Source organism: Solea senegalensis, unplaced genomic scaffold (assembly GCF_019176455.1).
Source record: "Solea senegalensis isolate Sse05_10M unplaced genomic scaffold, IFAPA_SoseM_1 scf7180000014519, whole genome shotgun sequence".
Classification (NCBI taxonomy): domain Eukaryota; kingdom Metazoa; phylum Chordata; class Actinopteri; order Pleuronectiformes; family Soleidae; genus Solea; species Solea senegalensis.
In genome coordinates this window covers 34,923-47,500 of record NW_025321068.1, presented here as the reverse complement: position 1 = coordinate 47,500, position 12,578 = coordinate 34,923, and the positions used below count along the sequence as shown (strand labels likewise).

Below are 12,578 nucleotides of genomic sequence, written 5' to 3'. Positions count from 1 at the left end.
TTCGGCTCTTTTTTCATTCTGTCTCAGTTAGAGTCAGTTAGAGTTCAGCTCCTTCCCGGCTGTGTCGCTTCCTTCCTGTATGGTCTAATGTGATCCCGCGGGATCGTCTCATTATCGGCTAATTGGAGCAGTGGGGAGGTGATGACCTGACTGTGCTCAGAGTTAATGCGTCGAAAACAAACGTTGGCTCTGCAGCGAGGTTTTCTTCAGTCTCTGTAATGTCTGTCCGTCTTCCCGGCTAATCACAGAGCGCGTGTGTGGAGGTGGCACCAGGTTAATGAGGGTTGTTCTTCTCATTATCGCTCGGCTCCTCCTGACGGTTTCCCAGAACAGATTGGACTTTTGTTTTTTTTCTTTCCTGCTAATTCTGGGTTCCTCTGGAGAATCCTGATGAGACGACTGAATCTCTACTGGCTCGTTTTGAGGTAAAGGAGCAGCAGTTTCACTCCTGAGGTTTCGTTTGATCACATTTGGTTTGGTAAATACCCGGAGAGGATGACCGCAGGCGACGGTCAGAACGTGGGACTCGTCTACGATGGAAAAAACCGGTGAAAAACGTACAAGACGTTCAACCAGAGTCAAAGGTAGTTAGGTAGTTAGGTGGGTTCCATGTGAATAAAAAGCCTTCACGATACAAATGTTTTTGCGGATTTTCCCAAACTCCTTCTCGTGTGTTCAGCCTCTAAAGTGCTAGCAATCCTCCAGAATGTTCTGATTGGTTTTCTCTCCTCACCTGTAGGTTTCATGACTCCAGAGGAGAGGAAGCTGTTCGACAACATCCGCTCCCCTCACCTGAAGTACTGGATCCCCGTGGTGTGGTTCTCCAACCTGGCGTCTAAAGCAAGACAAGAGGGACGCATCCAAGACAGCATCGACCTGCAGAGCATTCTCAATGTAAACACACTAAAATATGTTTTAGCACATTGTATGTCAAAGGATAACGGGGGCTGTGGAAAGAGAACTTGGCTGGTGACCGAAGGGTACCGGTCCCCTGCTAGGTCCAGGGTTGGGGTTCCCCCCGAGCAAGGTATCCAATCCCCATTGCCTAAATTGGTGGGTTGTGTCCGGAAGGGCATCCGGCGTATAAACATCCACGGTGGCGCCCCCTAAAGAGGGAGCACCGGAATGACAAAAAAAGACATCCCCTCCCATGGGTATGGAACGCTAGAGAGACACCACCAATAATTAGCAAATGAGGACCACTGCCGCTGTAACCCAGACACTTGCTGCGTGGCTAGTGGGAACACCAAAAACGTGGTCTGTAGGAAGAATCAGAGCGGACACAACAGGACCTCATTTCATAAAGCACTGAATCATGTGAAACCACTTTAGAGCTCTGTGAGCACATCACGCTGACATGTGGGTAACGTGACACTCGGCTCATTCTCAAACTCCTTCTGTCTGCCGAGCTCCATAAATCTGAGCGAGGCGGCTGGTGCCGAGCTGACGGAGCTTTGACGTTCTGTCTCTTCTCCTCGTGTCTGTTCAGGAGATGAATCTGTTCAGGACCTGGTGTGCCACTCTGTTCGGCTACGACTGGGTCGGCATCCCGCTGGTCTACACACAGGTCTGTGTTGTATCACGACTGAAACAGATGTTCTAATCACATCAACCCTCCACCATTACTGTAACTGAATCAGAGAGGATGAGGGACACACACTTGCTATAGTGTTGTGTTGTGTTGTGTCAGAGAGATTTTTCCAACAGGAAACTGAAGTTTTGTAAAGCGCTCACTCTCCCACACCAAAGCCCACAGAGAAAATCAGTGGTTTTAACACCACAGAGACACAGGAGCTGTTGGATCCACTGCTGCCTCCATCACTAAGTTCAAATGTCTTATTTTGTAAATTCTGCGTTTTGAAATGATTTAGATTGACAGTGACATAAAGTGACCACACGAGGCAGCAGTAGACCAGCAGCTCCTGTGTCGCCCGCGAGATAAAAATCACTGATTTTCTCTATGGGGTTTGGTGTGGGATGGAAAAGTCTAAAAAGATGTTTATGTTAAATAAAACATGTACGTATATACTCACGGTGTCTCGTCCTCATCAGGTGGTCACTTTAGCCGTCTACACCTTTTTCCTCGCTTGTCTGATCGGCCGACAGTTCCTCGACCCCAGCCAGGGTCACCATGGTCACGAGCTGGACCTCTTCGTGCCCGTCTTCACCCTGCTGCAGTTCTTCTTCTACGCCGGGTGGTTGAAGGTGAGACTAACGAGGCGGCCGCGGGCCTACAGACACTTTCCTTAAACCGTAGAATAACTGACGCGCGTCGCTTGAGTTCACAGCGCGAGTCCTTTATGGGACGTATGTCCTATTTCTGTGCCGAGTCATAAACACGATGACCTCTCGTCTATGTCCTGACCTTGTTCCGTTCTATTCATATCGCTCTGTATAAAGTTATGAATAACTCAACGCACTTTGAGCTGTAACTTCTATTGTTCTATTGTTGCCTTTGTGCGATTGACAGGTCGCAGAGCAGCTGATCAACCCGTTTGGAGAGGACGACGACGACTTTGAGGCAAACTGGATCATTGACAGGAACCTTCAGGTGAGCGGCCACAACTTCATTTGACCTCAAATGACCTGGAGACCAATGAGCGTCGACTCTGGTCATTCGGGGTAGAAGGTGAGCGACATGAGCTTAAAATGAAAACGAACGAAAAGAAAAAAGACTTCCGCTTATTCTTCTTTGGAGAAGTTTTGAATTGATCTAAAATCACTATTTTTAATCATATGTGTATATATATATATTTTTTTCACAGATCAGTTTTGTTGACAAATTGAGGGCCACACAAAATCCATTTGAGGGCCGCATGTGGTCCACGAGCCCCATGTTTGAGAGCTCTGACTTTATCTAAAAAACTGAATCTATAAATATACACAGCCAGTATGTTCAGTAATATATTCAGTCTAAAAATCCATGTGTGCTTACAAAGGGCCCCACCTTTTAGTAGGCTCCGCCCTCTATTGGGGTTTCCCCTAGCAACAGTGCTTAAATTGGGTTTATACAAAATATCTAGGATTACAATATATAACAAACAAAATATCTGAAGGTGTGACATCACCTTTATAGTAAAATATTAATGTGGGGCCAGAGAAAATTAAACAGAGGTCTACATATGGTCCACTCTCCATATGTTTAGACACCCAATAGCAATGAACACAACTCATAAACAGAACAATGTACGATTGTAAACACAGGATTTAAATCTCTTCAGAGTGAAAGTGGGTGGCCCTGAAAAGAGCCGTTGGGTTTGAAACTGGTAAGACCAGTTCACTTGGAGCTGGTGTACTTGGTCACGGCCTTGGTTCCCTCAGACACCGCGTGCTTGGCCAGCTCGCCGGGCAGCAGCAGGCGGACCGCGGTCTGGATCTCCCGGGACGTGATGGTGGAGCGCTTGTTGTAGTGAGCCAGGCGGGAAGCCTCTGACGCGATGCGCTCGAAGATGTCGTTGACGAACGAGTTCATGATGCTCATGGCCTTGGACGAGATCCCGGTGTCAGGGTGCACCTGCTTCAGCACCTTGTACACGTAGATAGCGTAGCTCTCCCTCCTGGTCTTCCTCTTCTTCTTGCCGGTCTTGGGACCCGCTTTGGTCACGGCTTTCTTGGACCCCTTCTTGGGCGCGGACTTCAGACCTGCTGGTTCAGGCATGATGATGATGATGATGATGATTAATTTTCCTCGTTCCTGACGTGTTTACCGACGCCACACGTCCACTGTACTTAAACACAGCACATGTAAATGAGGCTGTGCCGTCTCTGCGCTGTGATTGGCTGAGACGCTGCACGAGCGCGGGCTCGCTGAACGGCCACGAGCCAGCTGAAAAAAAGGAGGGAAATTTGAAATGACTTAAGCTGCAGGAGGTGAATAAAGATGGATAATAAATGATAAATTAAGATAAAAAATGCAAAAGACAAACAAAATATAAGAAAAATAACTCATTAATACGATATAACAATCTAAAAGTGACGTTTTTGGAGCTTGTACATAGTATAAGTAAGTAAGTATAAGTATTATTATTAAAAACAAGTATTCTAATTTAACTTAACCTTATTTTGACCTTTTGTTGCTGTGGAAAATCATGCGAATCAAACTTTGCGAGTTTTTTTCAAAATAAGAATATTCAATACATAACACATAATTTATTACTTATAGTCCTTTATTAAAGGTTATACATATACTCACGGTACTAGATTATAACCTAAACTGTAAGTATGTATAATGACAAAAACTTAGTATGTGCTATAGAAGAGGTTTTAAATCGTCTCAGAGAAAGTGTGTGGCTCTTAAAAGAGCCGTTGTTGTGTTGAAGGGTCCGCGTTCACTTCTTGGACGCGGCCTTCTCGGTCTTCTTGGGCAGGAGAACAGCCTGGATGTTGGGCAGGACTCCGCCCTGAGCGATGGTGACTCCGCCCAGCAGCTTGTTGAGCTCCTCGTCGTTGCGGACAGCCAGCTGCAGGTGGCGCGGGATGATGCGGGTCTTCTTGTTGTCGCGGGCGGCGTTTCCGGCCAGCTCCAGGATCTCAGCGGTCAGGTACTCGAGCACGGCCGCCAGGTAGACGGGGGCGCCGGCGCCCACACGCTGGGCGTAGTTGCCCTTCCTCAGCAGCCTGTGGACACGGCCCACGGGGAACTGGAGCCCGGCCCTGGAGGAGCGGGTCTTTGCCTTGGCTCTGGCTTTGCCGGCACTGGTTTTACCTCTTCCAGACATAATGTCGTTGTTGTTTGATTTCAAGTGTCAGACAAACTGTGACTCTCACTCAGCAAAGACTCCGTTTTATCTCGCTGGAAAACGCGGCTCCTCCCGGAACTTTTGGCGGACATTTTCAAAACTCTTTTGTCCAATGAGCAGCGGAGCTTCACAAAGAGGCTCGCGCCTCTGGGCGGCGCTGAGCTCCAGGAAGAGCCGCTGACCAACCAGGAGCCGGAGGACTGAAGCAGCGTCACCGCCCTCACGGCCGCTCCAACGCTATAAAGCAAGCGCGCTTCCTTTTCTGCCCATTACATTTGTCTTTCTTGTCAAGTGACGCGTCTCAGTCTAAAATGGCCAGAACCAAACAAACCGCCCGTAAATCCACCGGAGGCAAAGCCCCGAGGAAGCAGCTCGCCACCAAGGCTGCCCGCAAGAGCGCCCCGGCCACCGGCGGCGTCAAGAAGCCTCACCGCTACAGGCCCGGCACCGTGGCCCTGCGCGAGATCCGCCGCTACCAGAAGTCCACGGAGCTGCTCATCCGCAAGCTGCCCTTCCAGCGCCTGGTGCGCGAGATCGCGCAGGACTTCAAGACCGACCTGCGCTTCCAGAGCTCCGCCGTCATGGCCCTGCAGGAGTCCAGCGAGGCCTACCTGGTCGGTCTCTTCGAGGACACCAACCTGTGCGCCATCCACGCCAAGAGAGTCACCATCATGCCCAAAGACATCCAGCTGGCCCGGCGTATCCGCGGGGAGCGAGCTTAGATCTCGCAACAACAACAACACAACAACAACAACGGCTCTTTTAAGAGCCACACACTTTCACATCTGAACAACACAAACCTCTCATACTTATATAAAATGTAGTCATGTTAAAATCATTCCTTCAGTTTCCATAGACTTCAATAACTAATACACACAATTTAGATCTGTAAAGTTAGCGCTAAAAAGCCACTTTGTTCACTTAAAGTCTCTTAAATGACTTGTAGCAAAACATGAACATGATGTGTAAAAGACAGAAAAGACTTAAATATTGTGAATAAGTTAAAATAATACACCACGTGATAACAACTAAGCAAGGGGTATAAAGTAAGTCAAGTAAATGAGAATATGAGTGTAATTATATTTTTTATAACTATATAACTAAAATGACACTTGTGTTATTTATTAATGCCAATAACACAAGTGATAATAATATGTATTAAGATTATGAAAAATACAGGTCTATTTAAACTAGTTTAAATGACAAATGGAGGGATTTATCTGATCTTATCTTTATTATTTGTTTTTGTTGTGAGACGTTTGCATTAAATAAACCCTAGTTAATTATATAAATAATGTTAATAATAATTAACCCTAGTTAATTATATAAATAATGTTAATAATAATTAATCCTAGTTAATTATATAAATAATGTTAATAATAATTAACCCTTGTTAATTATATAAATAATGTTAATAATAATTAATCCTAGTTAATTATATAAATAATGTAGTTAGCTAGTTGCCAACATCAAATACATTATTCATATTATGCCAAACATTACTAGTACGAGAAATAACAGCAACAATTACCCAGACGTTATATAATAATCTCTCTCTCTCTCTCTCTCTCTCTCTCTCTCTCTCTCTCTCTCTATATATATATATACACACACACATAAGTACACACATTTTAGAGATTACATAAATGATCAAATCAGTAGACTGTAGATAAGCAGCAGGTACTTCTTCTATTCTTGTATTTGAAACTAAGATAATTCAGAGTGTTTGAGCTCTCATAGAAACACTTGTGTGGCTCTTAAAAGAGCCTTTGTATTTGCAGGAGTTCCGACACTTTACGACAGTTTACTTCTTCTTGGCCGCGGTCTTCTTTGCTGCTTTGGGCTTCGCCGCCTTCTTGGCGGGAGACTTCTTGGCAGCAGCGGCTTTCTTGACCACCTTCTTGGGGCTCTTAGCAGCGACCTTCTTGGGGCTCTTGGCTGCCTTCTTGACCGCCGCCGCCGCGGGTTTCTTCGCCTTCTTCGGGGACTTCTTGGCGGCCGCTGGCTTCTTAGCTGCGGGCTTTGCCTTCTTGGCTGCTACGACCTTCTTCGCGGCGGGCTTCTTGGCTTTAACAGCGGGCTTCTTCGCCGGCTTCGCGGCCTTAGGCTCAGCCTTCTGCTTGTTCAGCTTGAAGGAACCGGAGGCTCCGGATCCCTTGGGCTGAGACAGAGTCCCTTTGGCGACCAGAGCCTTCACGGCGGTCTTGATGCGGTTGTTGTTCTTCTCCACATCGTATCCTTCGGCGCCCAGAGCCTTCTTCAGGGCTGCCAGAGACACGCCGCTGCGTTCCTTGGACGCGGTCACGGTTGCGATGATCAGCTCGCGGACGTTGGGTCCGGCCTTCGCGGGCTTGCTTGCCTTCTTCTTGGGGGCTTTGGCTGGAGCCTTGGCCGGAGCCGCGGCGGGGGCTGGTGCTTCTTCTGCCATGTTTAATGTTCGCTGATGAAAAGTCAGAGTGAACTGACTTGACGTGAGTAGGGGGCTGTCCTTAAACACACCATGAGAACCGTAGAGACTCAACCCCGACACTGCTCCCCGTCCGTGCTCTCGGAACACCGGGACACTTGTGTTTTCTCTTCACCGATAAAACGCGATAAAATGACGGTAGAACATGCGCTGAAAGCCGGCGGTGGATGGAGCCGACAGCTGCGGCGTGTGTGCTGATGGAGGAGCCGCGCAGAGCTCCGGGAGTCTCGGCTTTCTGTCTGCGGAGACTCCAAACCTCGTCTGATCGCCGCCGTCAGCGACGCGGACCGGCGTCTTTTCCCTCTTCTTTGTCTCCTAAAACGGGTCCAAATGTCCCGGGGCTCGGTCAGAACCCGTCCACCGGCTGCTCCACACGTTCCTTTCGGGTCTCGAAGCAAAAACAAGCAGCTGCCGGTGATTATTGTGTGAAAACGTGACGCCGATGTGTGGACAGCAAACACAGAGGTGATGGAGGCTCGTGGAGCTGCTGCTTCTTCTCTGATCACTCATCGATGTCATCAATACTCTTATTATCTCATGTTGGAAATAAAGAAACCAACAAAATACAGAAGATTAAACATTTTATCATGTATATATATGTATATATATATATATACATATACATATATACACAAGTAATAGATATATTGAACACTCATATAAATGTAATATTCAGCCATGTACATGAAGTGATTTAAATCAAGTGGGAATAAAACACATTTCCTTCAAGAATCACTTTCACAAACACTCTGGATTTTATATTTATGTCATTTTTAGTTGACACGTTTTTTTAGTTTTGTTTTTTTAAGTAAAAGAAATATTGGAAAAATGTTGTCAACAAAAAGAATATTTGGGAAAAAAAAACAATGAAAAGAAAATAATGCAGTACATATACTGAGTTGTGTAGTTATGTACTTTTTTTTTTTTTAGTGTTTGAATCTGTTAAATTGCCCATTTCATTAGGATTTTTACAAACAGGATAAAACAAACACTTATTTGTATCATCAATACTCTTATTATCTCATGTTATAAATAAAGAAACCAACAAAACACAGAAGATGGATTTAAAACACAGTAAACTGAAGCCTCAGTTACAGGAATATGACAAACCCTATCATTATTTTAACTATAGATAAGATATATAATGAGCTGATTTTACTCACAGAGTTTGGATTAGACTATCCTAATCCCATAATGAGCTAAATATATATTTTAAGAGTCAAAGTGTTTAATAAAATAATGTTTTCTTTACTGCAAAGGGAGGGAAATGTAAGAAAAGCTACAGAAACTGGAGATGAGTGAATCGGTTACCAGATTACCAGATTACCAGATTAAAACGGTTTCTATCAACTATTCCTCTGTTCACAAAACACTTGGTTGGGTTTGTTCCTCTCAAAATGTGTATAATTTATCCCAATCGATATCCCAGTGCCAAAAAATCAGTCAGGTTATTTTTCCCAGTTTCCAAATAATAGTTTACATGTGGCTATATAATCCTCCTCCGTACAATATATACAAATATTATCACATACTATATATAAAAATGATGATGAAGTTTCATTAAAAATGCGGGTTAGAAAGGTTAAAACACAAATAAAATCACTAGAATGTCTGAAAGTGTTTTAAAATGTCAGAAATGTGTTAAAACAGTGAGGTGATTAAAAGGAAAATGTGCAAATAAAAGCAGAATATGAACTGGTCAAAATGACGTGATAAAAGTTTAATCAAAAATGATTTGATTAAACAAATACTATTGCATATTTAAATATTAATACATAAAAAATGCATTACACTTATACTGGGGCAACTGTAACACTTGGATTATCTTTAATTTATTTTAAAGAAAGTTTTGGTTCTTGTGAACAGTTTAATTTTATCACAATATTTAAGAATTAAGAGGTTTAAAGAGCTTGTTATTAACGAAAAACGTGGCCACAGTCATTGAAGCAGACTTATCAATCACAGGGGAGAAGAATTACAAATAATAAACACCTAATTATACGTTTTCACTTGTTTCAGAAGAGAATAATGAACTCATTCTCACTTAAGCTCTTCATTAAATCAGCAGAAATAGTTGCTAAGTGTTTCCTTCTCACAAAGGAACTTAAATATTTAACTAATTTTCATCAAAGATCAGCTCTTTGTATGTGTGCGGCTGTGGTCATTTGTAGTGTTGCGTTCAGGTTCCAGATTTAACCGCCGAACAGCACCACGTGTATATCAAGTTTCTCACATTTCTCATAAATCCATATAAACTGTATTTATATTAATGATGTGATATTTGATTAGCGTACTAAACAAAACTAACAAGATGATCAGCTCTTTACAGACTCGGTGTGTGGCTCTTAAAAGAGCCGTTGGGTTGTTCAGTGTCGTGTTGCGTTCAGGTTCCAGAGTTTAACCGCCGAAGCCGTACAGAGTGCGGCCCTGCCTCTTGAGAGCGTAGACCACGTCCATGGCGGTGACGGTCTTCCTCTTGGCGTGCTCGGTGTAGGTGACGGCGTCACGGATGACGTTCTCCAGGAACACCTTGAGCACACCGCGAGTCTCCTCGTAGATGAGGCCGGAGATACGCGTGACTCCGCCGCGGCGAGCCAGACGGCGGATGGCGGGCTTGGTGATTCCCTGGATGTTATCGCGGAGAACTTTGCGGTGACGCTTCGCGCCTCCTTTTCCGAGTCCTTTGCCTCCTTTGCCGCGTCCACTCATGTTGTCGGTGAGAGAATTCGTTTGTTAGAACTTCAGTCGGCGCCGGTATTTACTACCAGACTGCGGACGTGATAGAAAACACAAGTGACCTCATCCTGCCGGCACATCATGTGACCACGAGAGGGCGGACTCTGTGCAGTGACCAATCAGCGCTTAAGAGCCCAGATTCAAAACTTCTCGTGGTAATACACACACTGGTGAAAAATTCAATTACAACGAAACAGAAGTCTGGTTTGGATTAGATTACAAAAACAACTTCCGGTGTTATGCGTTAAATAGAATAATACTTTTTTTGCGAAAACTAGAAGAAATGTATCCAAATTTAAATGATTATTTTTATCAACATTTTCAACTCTGGCAGACAAAACACTGAATAAAATAAACTTAATCTTCTGTATAAAAAACATAAAAAGGCTTTGGAGACCAGTGTATAATCCCTTGTTTTCGGCGCCTGGTTTTTACATTTGTTTTGTTGATACGGTCGCAGGAGACTTTTCCCAATTTTAACTACAGTTTAACTGCTACTAACCAAGTGTTTACATAACATTACGCTTTCAAATGAAGTTACCAAACATCTCTGAAAATGTATTTGTTTACAGGAATAGCTGTAAAGTTCGGGCTTTGTTAACTTTCTACAGCAGTCACAACGGACAAACCAATGTTACATGTTTTAAAACGTTCTCACAAAAATGAAGAAGGGTTAGTTAATCAAACCACTGCTGCTAATAATGACAATCACTTCCTGTTTTCCGCTCCTCTAGGTGTCGCTGTTGGCTGTGGACGAGATGCACATGGATCTGCCGCCTCTGACTAAAGACATGTACTGGAACGACTGCGACGCTCGTCCGCCGTACACGCTGGCCGCCGCCGACTACTGCATCCCATCATTCCTCGGCTCCACCACCGACATGGGGTTGATACACAAACAGTAACATTAGGTGGTTATCGACCTCTGATAAAAGTGATATTGTCTTGATTATTTCAACTCCTTTTTTTCCTACAGACTCTCCGAAATTCTGAATTTTGACGAGGCTGAAGTTAGCAATAACTGTCCACAACAACCGGAGTCGATTCTGGCTCGGCGTCAAGAGTCGGTAATACGATGTTTGTTTGTTCAAAGTATCAAAGTATCAAAGAGTATTGTTTCAATTTATCAATTCAAAATTTCAGAATTCATGAATTTTCTTCGGGCCTCTTATAGGGAATTGGTTTTTAAAATGTTGACTTTCATTTCTTGGTCGTCTTCATGCCTTTTGGGTTGCAGGTTCTTGGTCGAGTCCGTCGGCTGCTCAGCGTTCAGGAACCTCCCGACCTGCGACCTCCTCGACCCTTCTTCAAACGCCACAGCAGCGATGCAACAGGAGGCTTCTTCCCAGACTTCAGGTACAGGTGGCAGCGCCATCTACCACTGGTAGTCTACATCCAGACTTCACAGTAAAGATGAAATCTCCTTTTCATCCAGACTCAGTCCAGGTGCAGACGCCCGGAGTCCGCCCTCCTGGTTGGTCACGCCGCCGGCCCCCGTCGACACCTTGTCCACCTTGAAGGAGGTCAGCAGCAACCCTCCGTCTCCTGAACACTCGCCCGGCGAGGTTTTCCCCCAACTCGCCGTTAGCCCGTTGTTTTTGAACAATGTCTGTCACAGTGGGGATTGTTCGGATGGCGTTGAAGTAACAAAAATTCAGAATGGACTGGATCATTTACTCACGCAAGAAGCACCCAGTGTGGAAACTCCAAGGTGATCCATTTGACATTTTCGGAGTTCAATTAGTTCTGAGTTTCTTTTGTTGATATTATTCTCTGTTCAATGAAATCTGCTTTGATTTACTTGTGTTTCCAGAGCCAACTCTTCAGTTTGCTGCTCCCCAACCCAACTCGGACCAAAGGAATTCCGGTGGACGACGCGCAGCAACCTGAATCGTCCGCCACCTCATCCCCGCGGGCGCCAGTTCTCCGTCCAGTTTTCCAGGCAGACGTCAAGGGCGTCCGTGCGAAGCCTGCCGAGCCCCAAAGCCCTGGGGAGGCAGAGGCGGGGCCTGGCTCGGTTCAAATCCAGGATATCGCCCGCTCCACCGGCTGACACCCTGCAGCTCCCCGAACCCGAGTTTGAGCACAGCTTCCAGGGAGTGTCGGTGACCGAGGACGGTGAGACAGAAGCACCCGGCAGCAGCGGCGGCGGCGAAGACGTCCGAAACAACAACGCGGACAAATGAGCGTCGGTTACGTCGCAAACAGAAGTGAAGGCTTTTAAGTGCCCTCATTTTGTAGGACATCCAACAATGAATGATTCCTCTTGAGGGTTGGCTGCGTTTCTACTGTACTTACTGGTCTCTGGTGACAGAAACGTCCCAGTTCCTCATAGATGAAAAATAAAATAGTTGTTTCAAAGGGCAGATAATGATGGACAGACGGATGACAGATAGTGACAGATGAAAGTTTCCGTGGAAAAATGTGTTGATGTATTTGTATTCAGCAGTCGTCTCTGATGCCACCTTGTGGCTCAGCGAGGAAGTGAAAGAACAAAACGTTTTCTTGGAAACTTTGACCTGTGCTTTTGTGACAACCCATTACATTTGTCTGTTTTTTGCCGCCGTCGCTGTTGAATTACAGACTCTGACTTTTTTAAAAAATAAAACTCATGACAGACTAGAATGTGTTGTTCC

General features: G+C 45.0%; 6 protein-coding genes across 6 annotated transcripts in view; 2 read left to right on the top strand and 4 right to left on the bottom strand.

Annotated features, from left to right (window-relative positions):
- Positions 1-12,566, top strand: part of LOC122761295 (bestrophin-3-like) — a gene marked incomplete at its 5' end in the record, with an annotated part of 13,794 nt that extends 1,228 nt beyond the window's left edge. The window contains 9 exons of the mRNA XM_044016471.1: positions 740-894; positions 1,490-1,567; positions 2,053-2,205; positions 2,471-2,551; positions 10,677-10,828; positions 10,919-11,009; positions 11,180-11,298; positions 11,378-11,653; positions 11,756-12,566. Of these exons, the coding sequence (XP_043872406.1) occupies positions 740-894; positions 1,490-1,567; positions 2,053-2,205; positions 2,471-2,551; positions 10,677-10,828; positions 10,919-11,009; positions 11,180-11,298; positions 11,378-11,653; positions 11,756-12,128 (1,478 nt within the window). The remainder of the gene's footprint in view (positions 1-739; positions 895-1,489; positions 1,568-2,052; positions 2,206-2,470; positions 2,552-10,676; positions 10,829-10,918; positions 11,010-11,179; positions 11,299-11,377; positions 11,654-11,755) is intronic.
- On the bottom strand, positions 3,007-3,688 carry LOC122761299 (histone H2B 1/2-like). Its single transcript, XM_044016476.1, has one exon. It carries the CDS (start codon positions 3,656-3,658, stop codon positions 3,278-3,280), a length of 381 nt encoding a protein of 126 aa, XP_043872411.1. The 5' UTR covers positions 3,659-3,688; the 3' UTR covers positions 3,007-3,277.
- LOC122761298 (histone H2A-like) lies at positions 4,170-4,862 on the bottom strand. The gene has a single exon (XM_044016475.1). It carries the CDS (start codon positions 4,716-4,718, stop codon positions 4,329-4,331), a length of 390 nt encoding a protein of 129 aa, XP_043872410.1. The 5' UTR covers positions 4,719-4,862; the 3' UTR covers positions 4,170-4,328.
- LOC122761297 (histone H3) lies at positions 4,970-5,641 on the top strand. The gene has a single exon (XM_044016473.1). It carries the CDS (start codon positions 5,051-5,053, stop codon positions 5,459-5,461), a length of 411 nt encoding a protein of 136 aa, XP_043872408.1. The 5' UTR covers positions 4,970-5,050; the 3' UTR covers positions 5,462-5,641.
- Positions 6,327-7,190, bottom strand: LOC122761296 (histone H1-like). Its single transcript, XM_044016472.1, has one exon. It carries the CDS (start codon positions 7,165-7,167, stop codon positions 6,544-6,546), a length of 624 nt encoding a protein of 207 aa, XP_043872407.1. The 5' UTR covers positions 7,168-7,190; the 3' UTR covers positions 6,327-6,543.
- On the bottom strand, positions 8,846-9,951 carry LOC122761300 (histone H4-like). The gene has a single exon (XM_044016477.1). It carries the CDS (start codon positions 9,913-9,915, stop codon positions 9,604-9,606), a length of 312 nt encoding a protein of 103 aa, XP_043872412.1. The 5' UTR covers positions 9,916-9,951; the 3' UTR covers positions 8,846-9,603.
- Positions 12,567-12,578: the final 12 nt, after the last annotated feature.

Bases quoted from the DNA above. Each gene is read 5' to 3' on its own strand.
- LOC122761299 (XM_044016476.1), bottom strand. From the start codon at position 3,658: ATGCCTGAACCAGCAGGTCTGAAGTCCGCGCCCAAGAAGGGGTCCAAG.
- LOC122761298 (XM_044016475.1), bottom strand. From the start codon at position 4,718: ATGTCTGGAAGAGGTAAAACCAGTGCCGGCAAAGCCAGAGCCAAGGCA.
- LOC122761297 (XM_044016473.1), top strand. From the start codon at position 5,051: ATGGCCAGAACCAAACAAACCGCCCGTAAATCCACCGGAGGCAAAGCC.
- LOC122761296 (XM_044016472.1), bottom strand. From the start codon at position 7,167: ATGGCAGAAGAAGCACCAGCCCCCGCCGCGGCTCCGGCCAAGGCTCCA.
- LOC122761300 (XM_044016477.1), bottom strand. From the start codon at position 9,915: ATGAGTGGACGCGGCAAAGGAGGCAAAGGACTCGGAAAAGGAGGCGCG.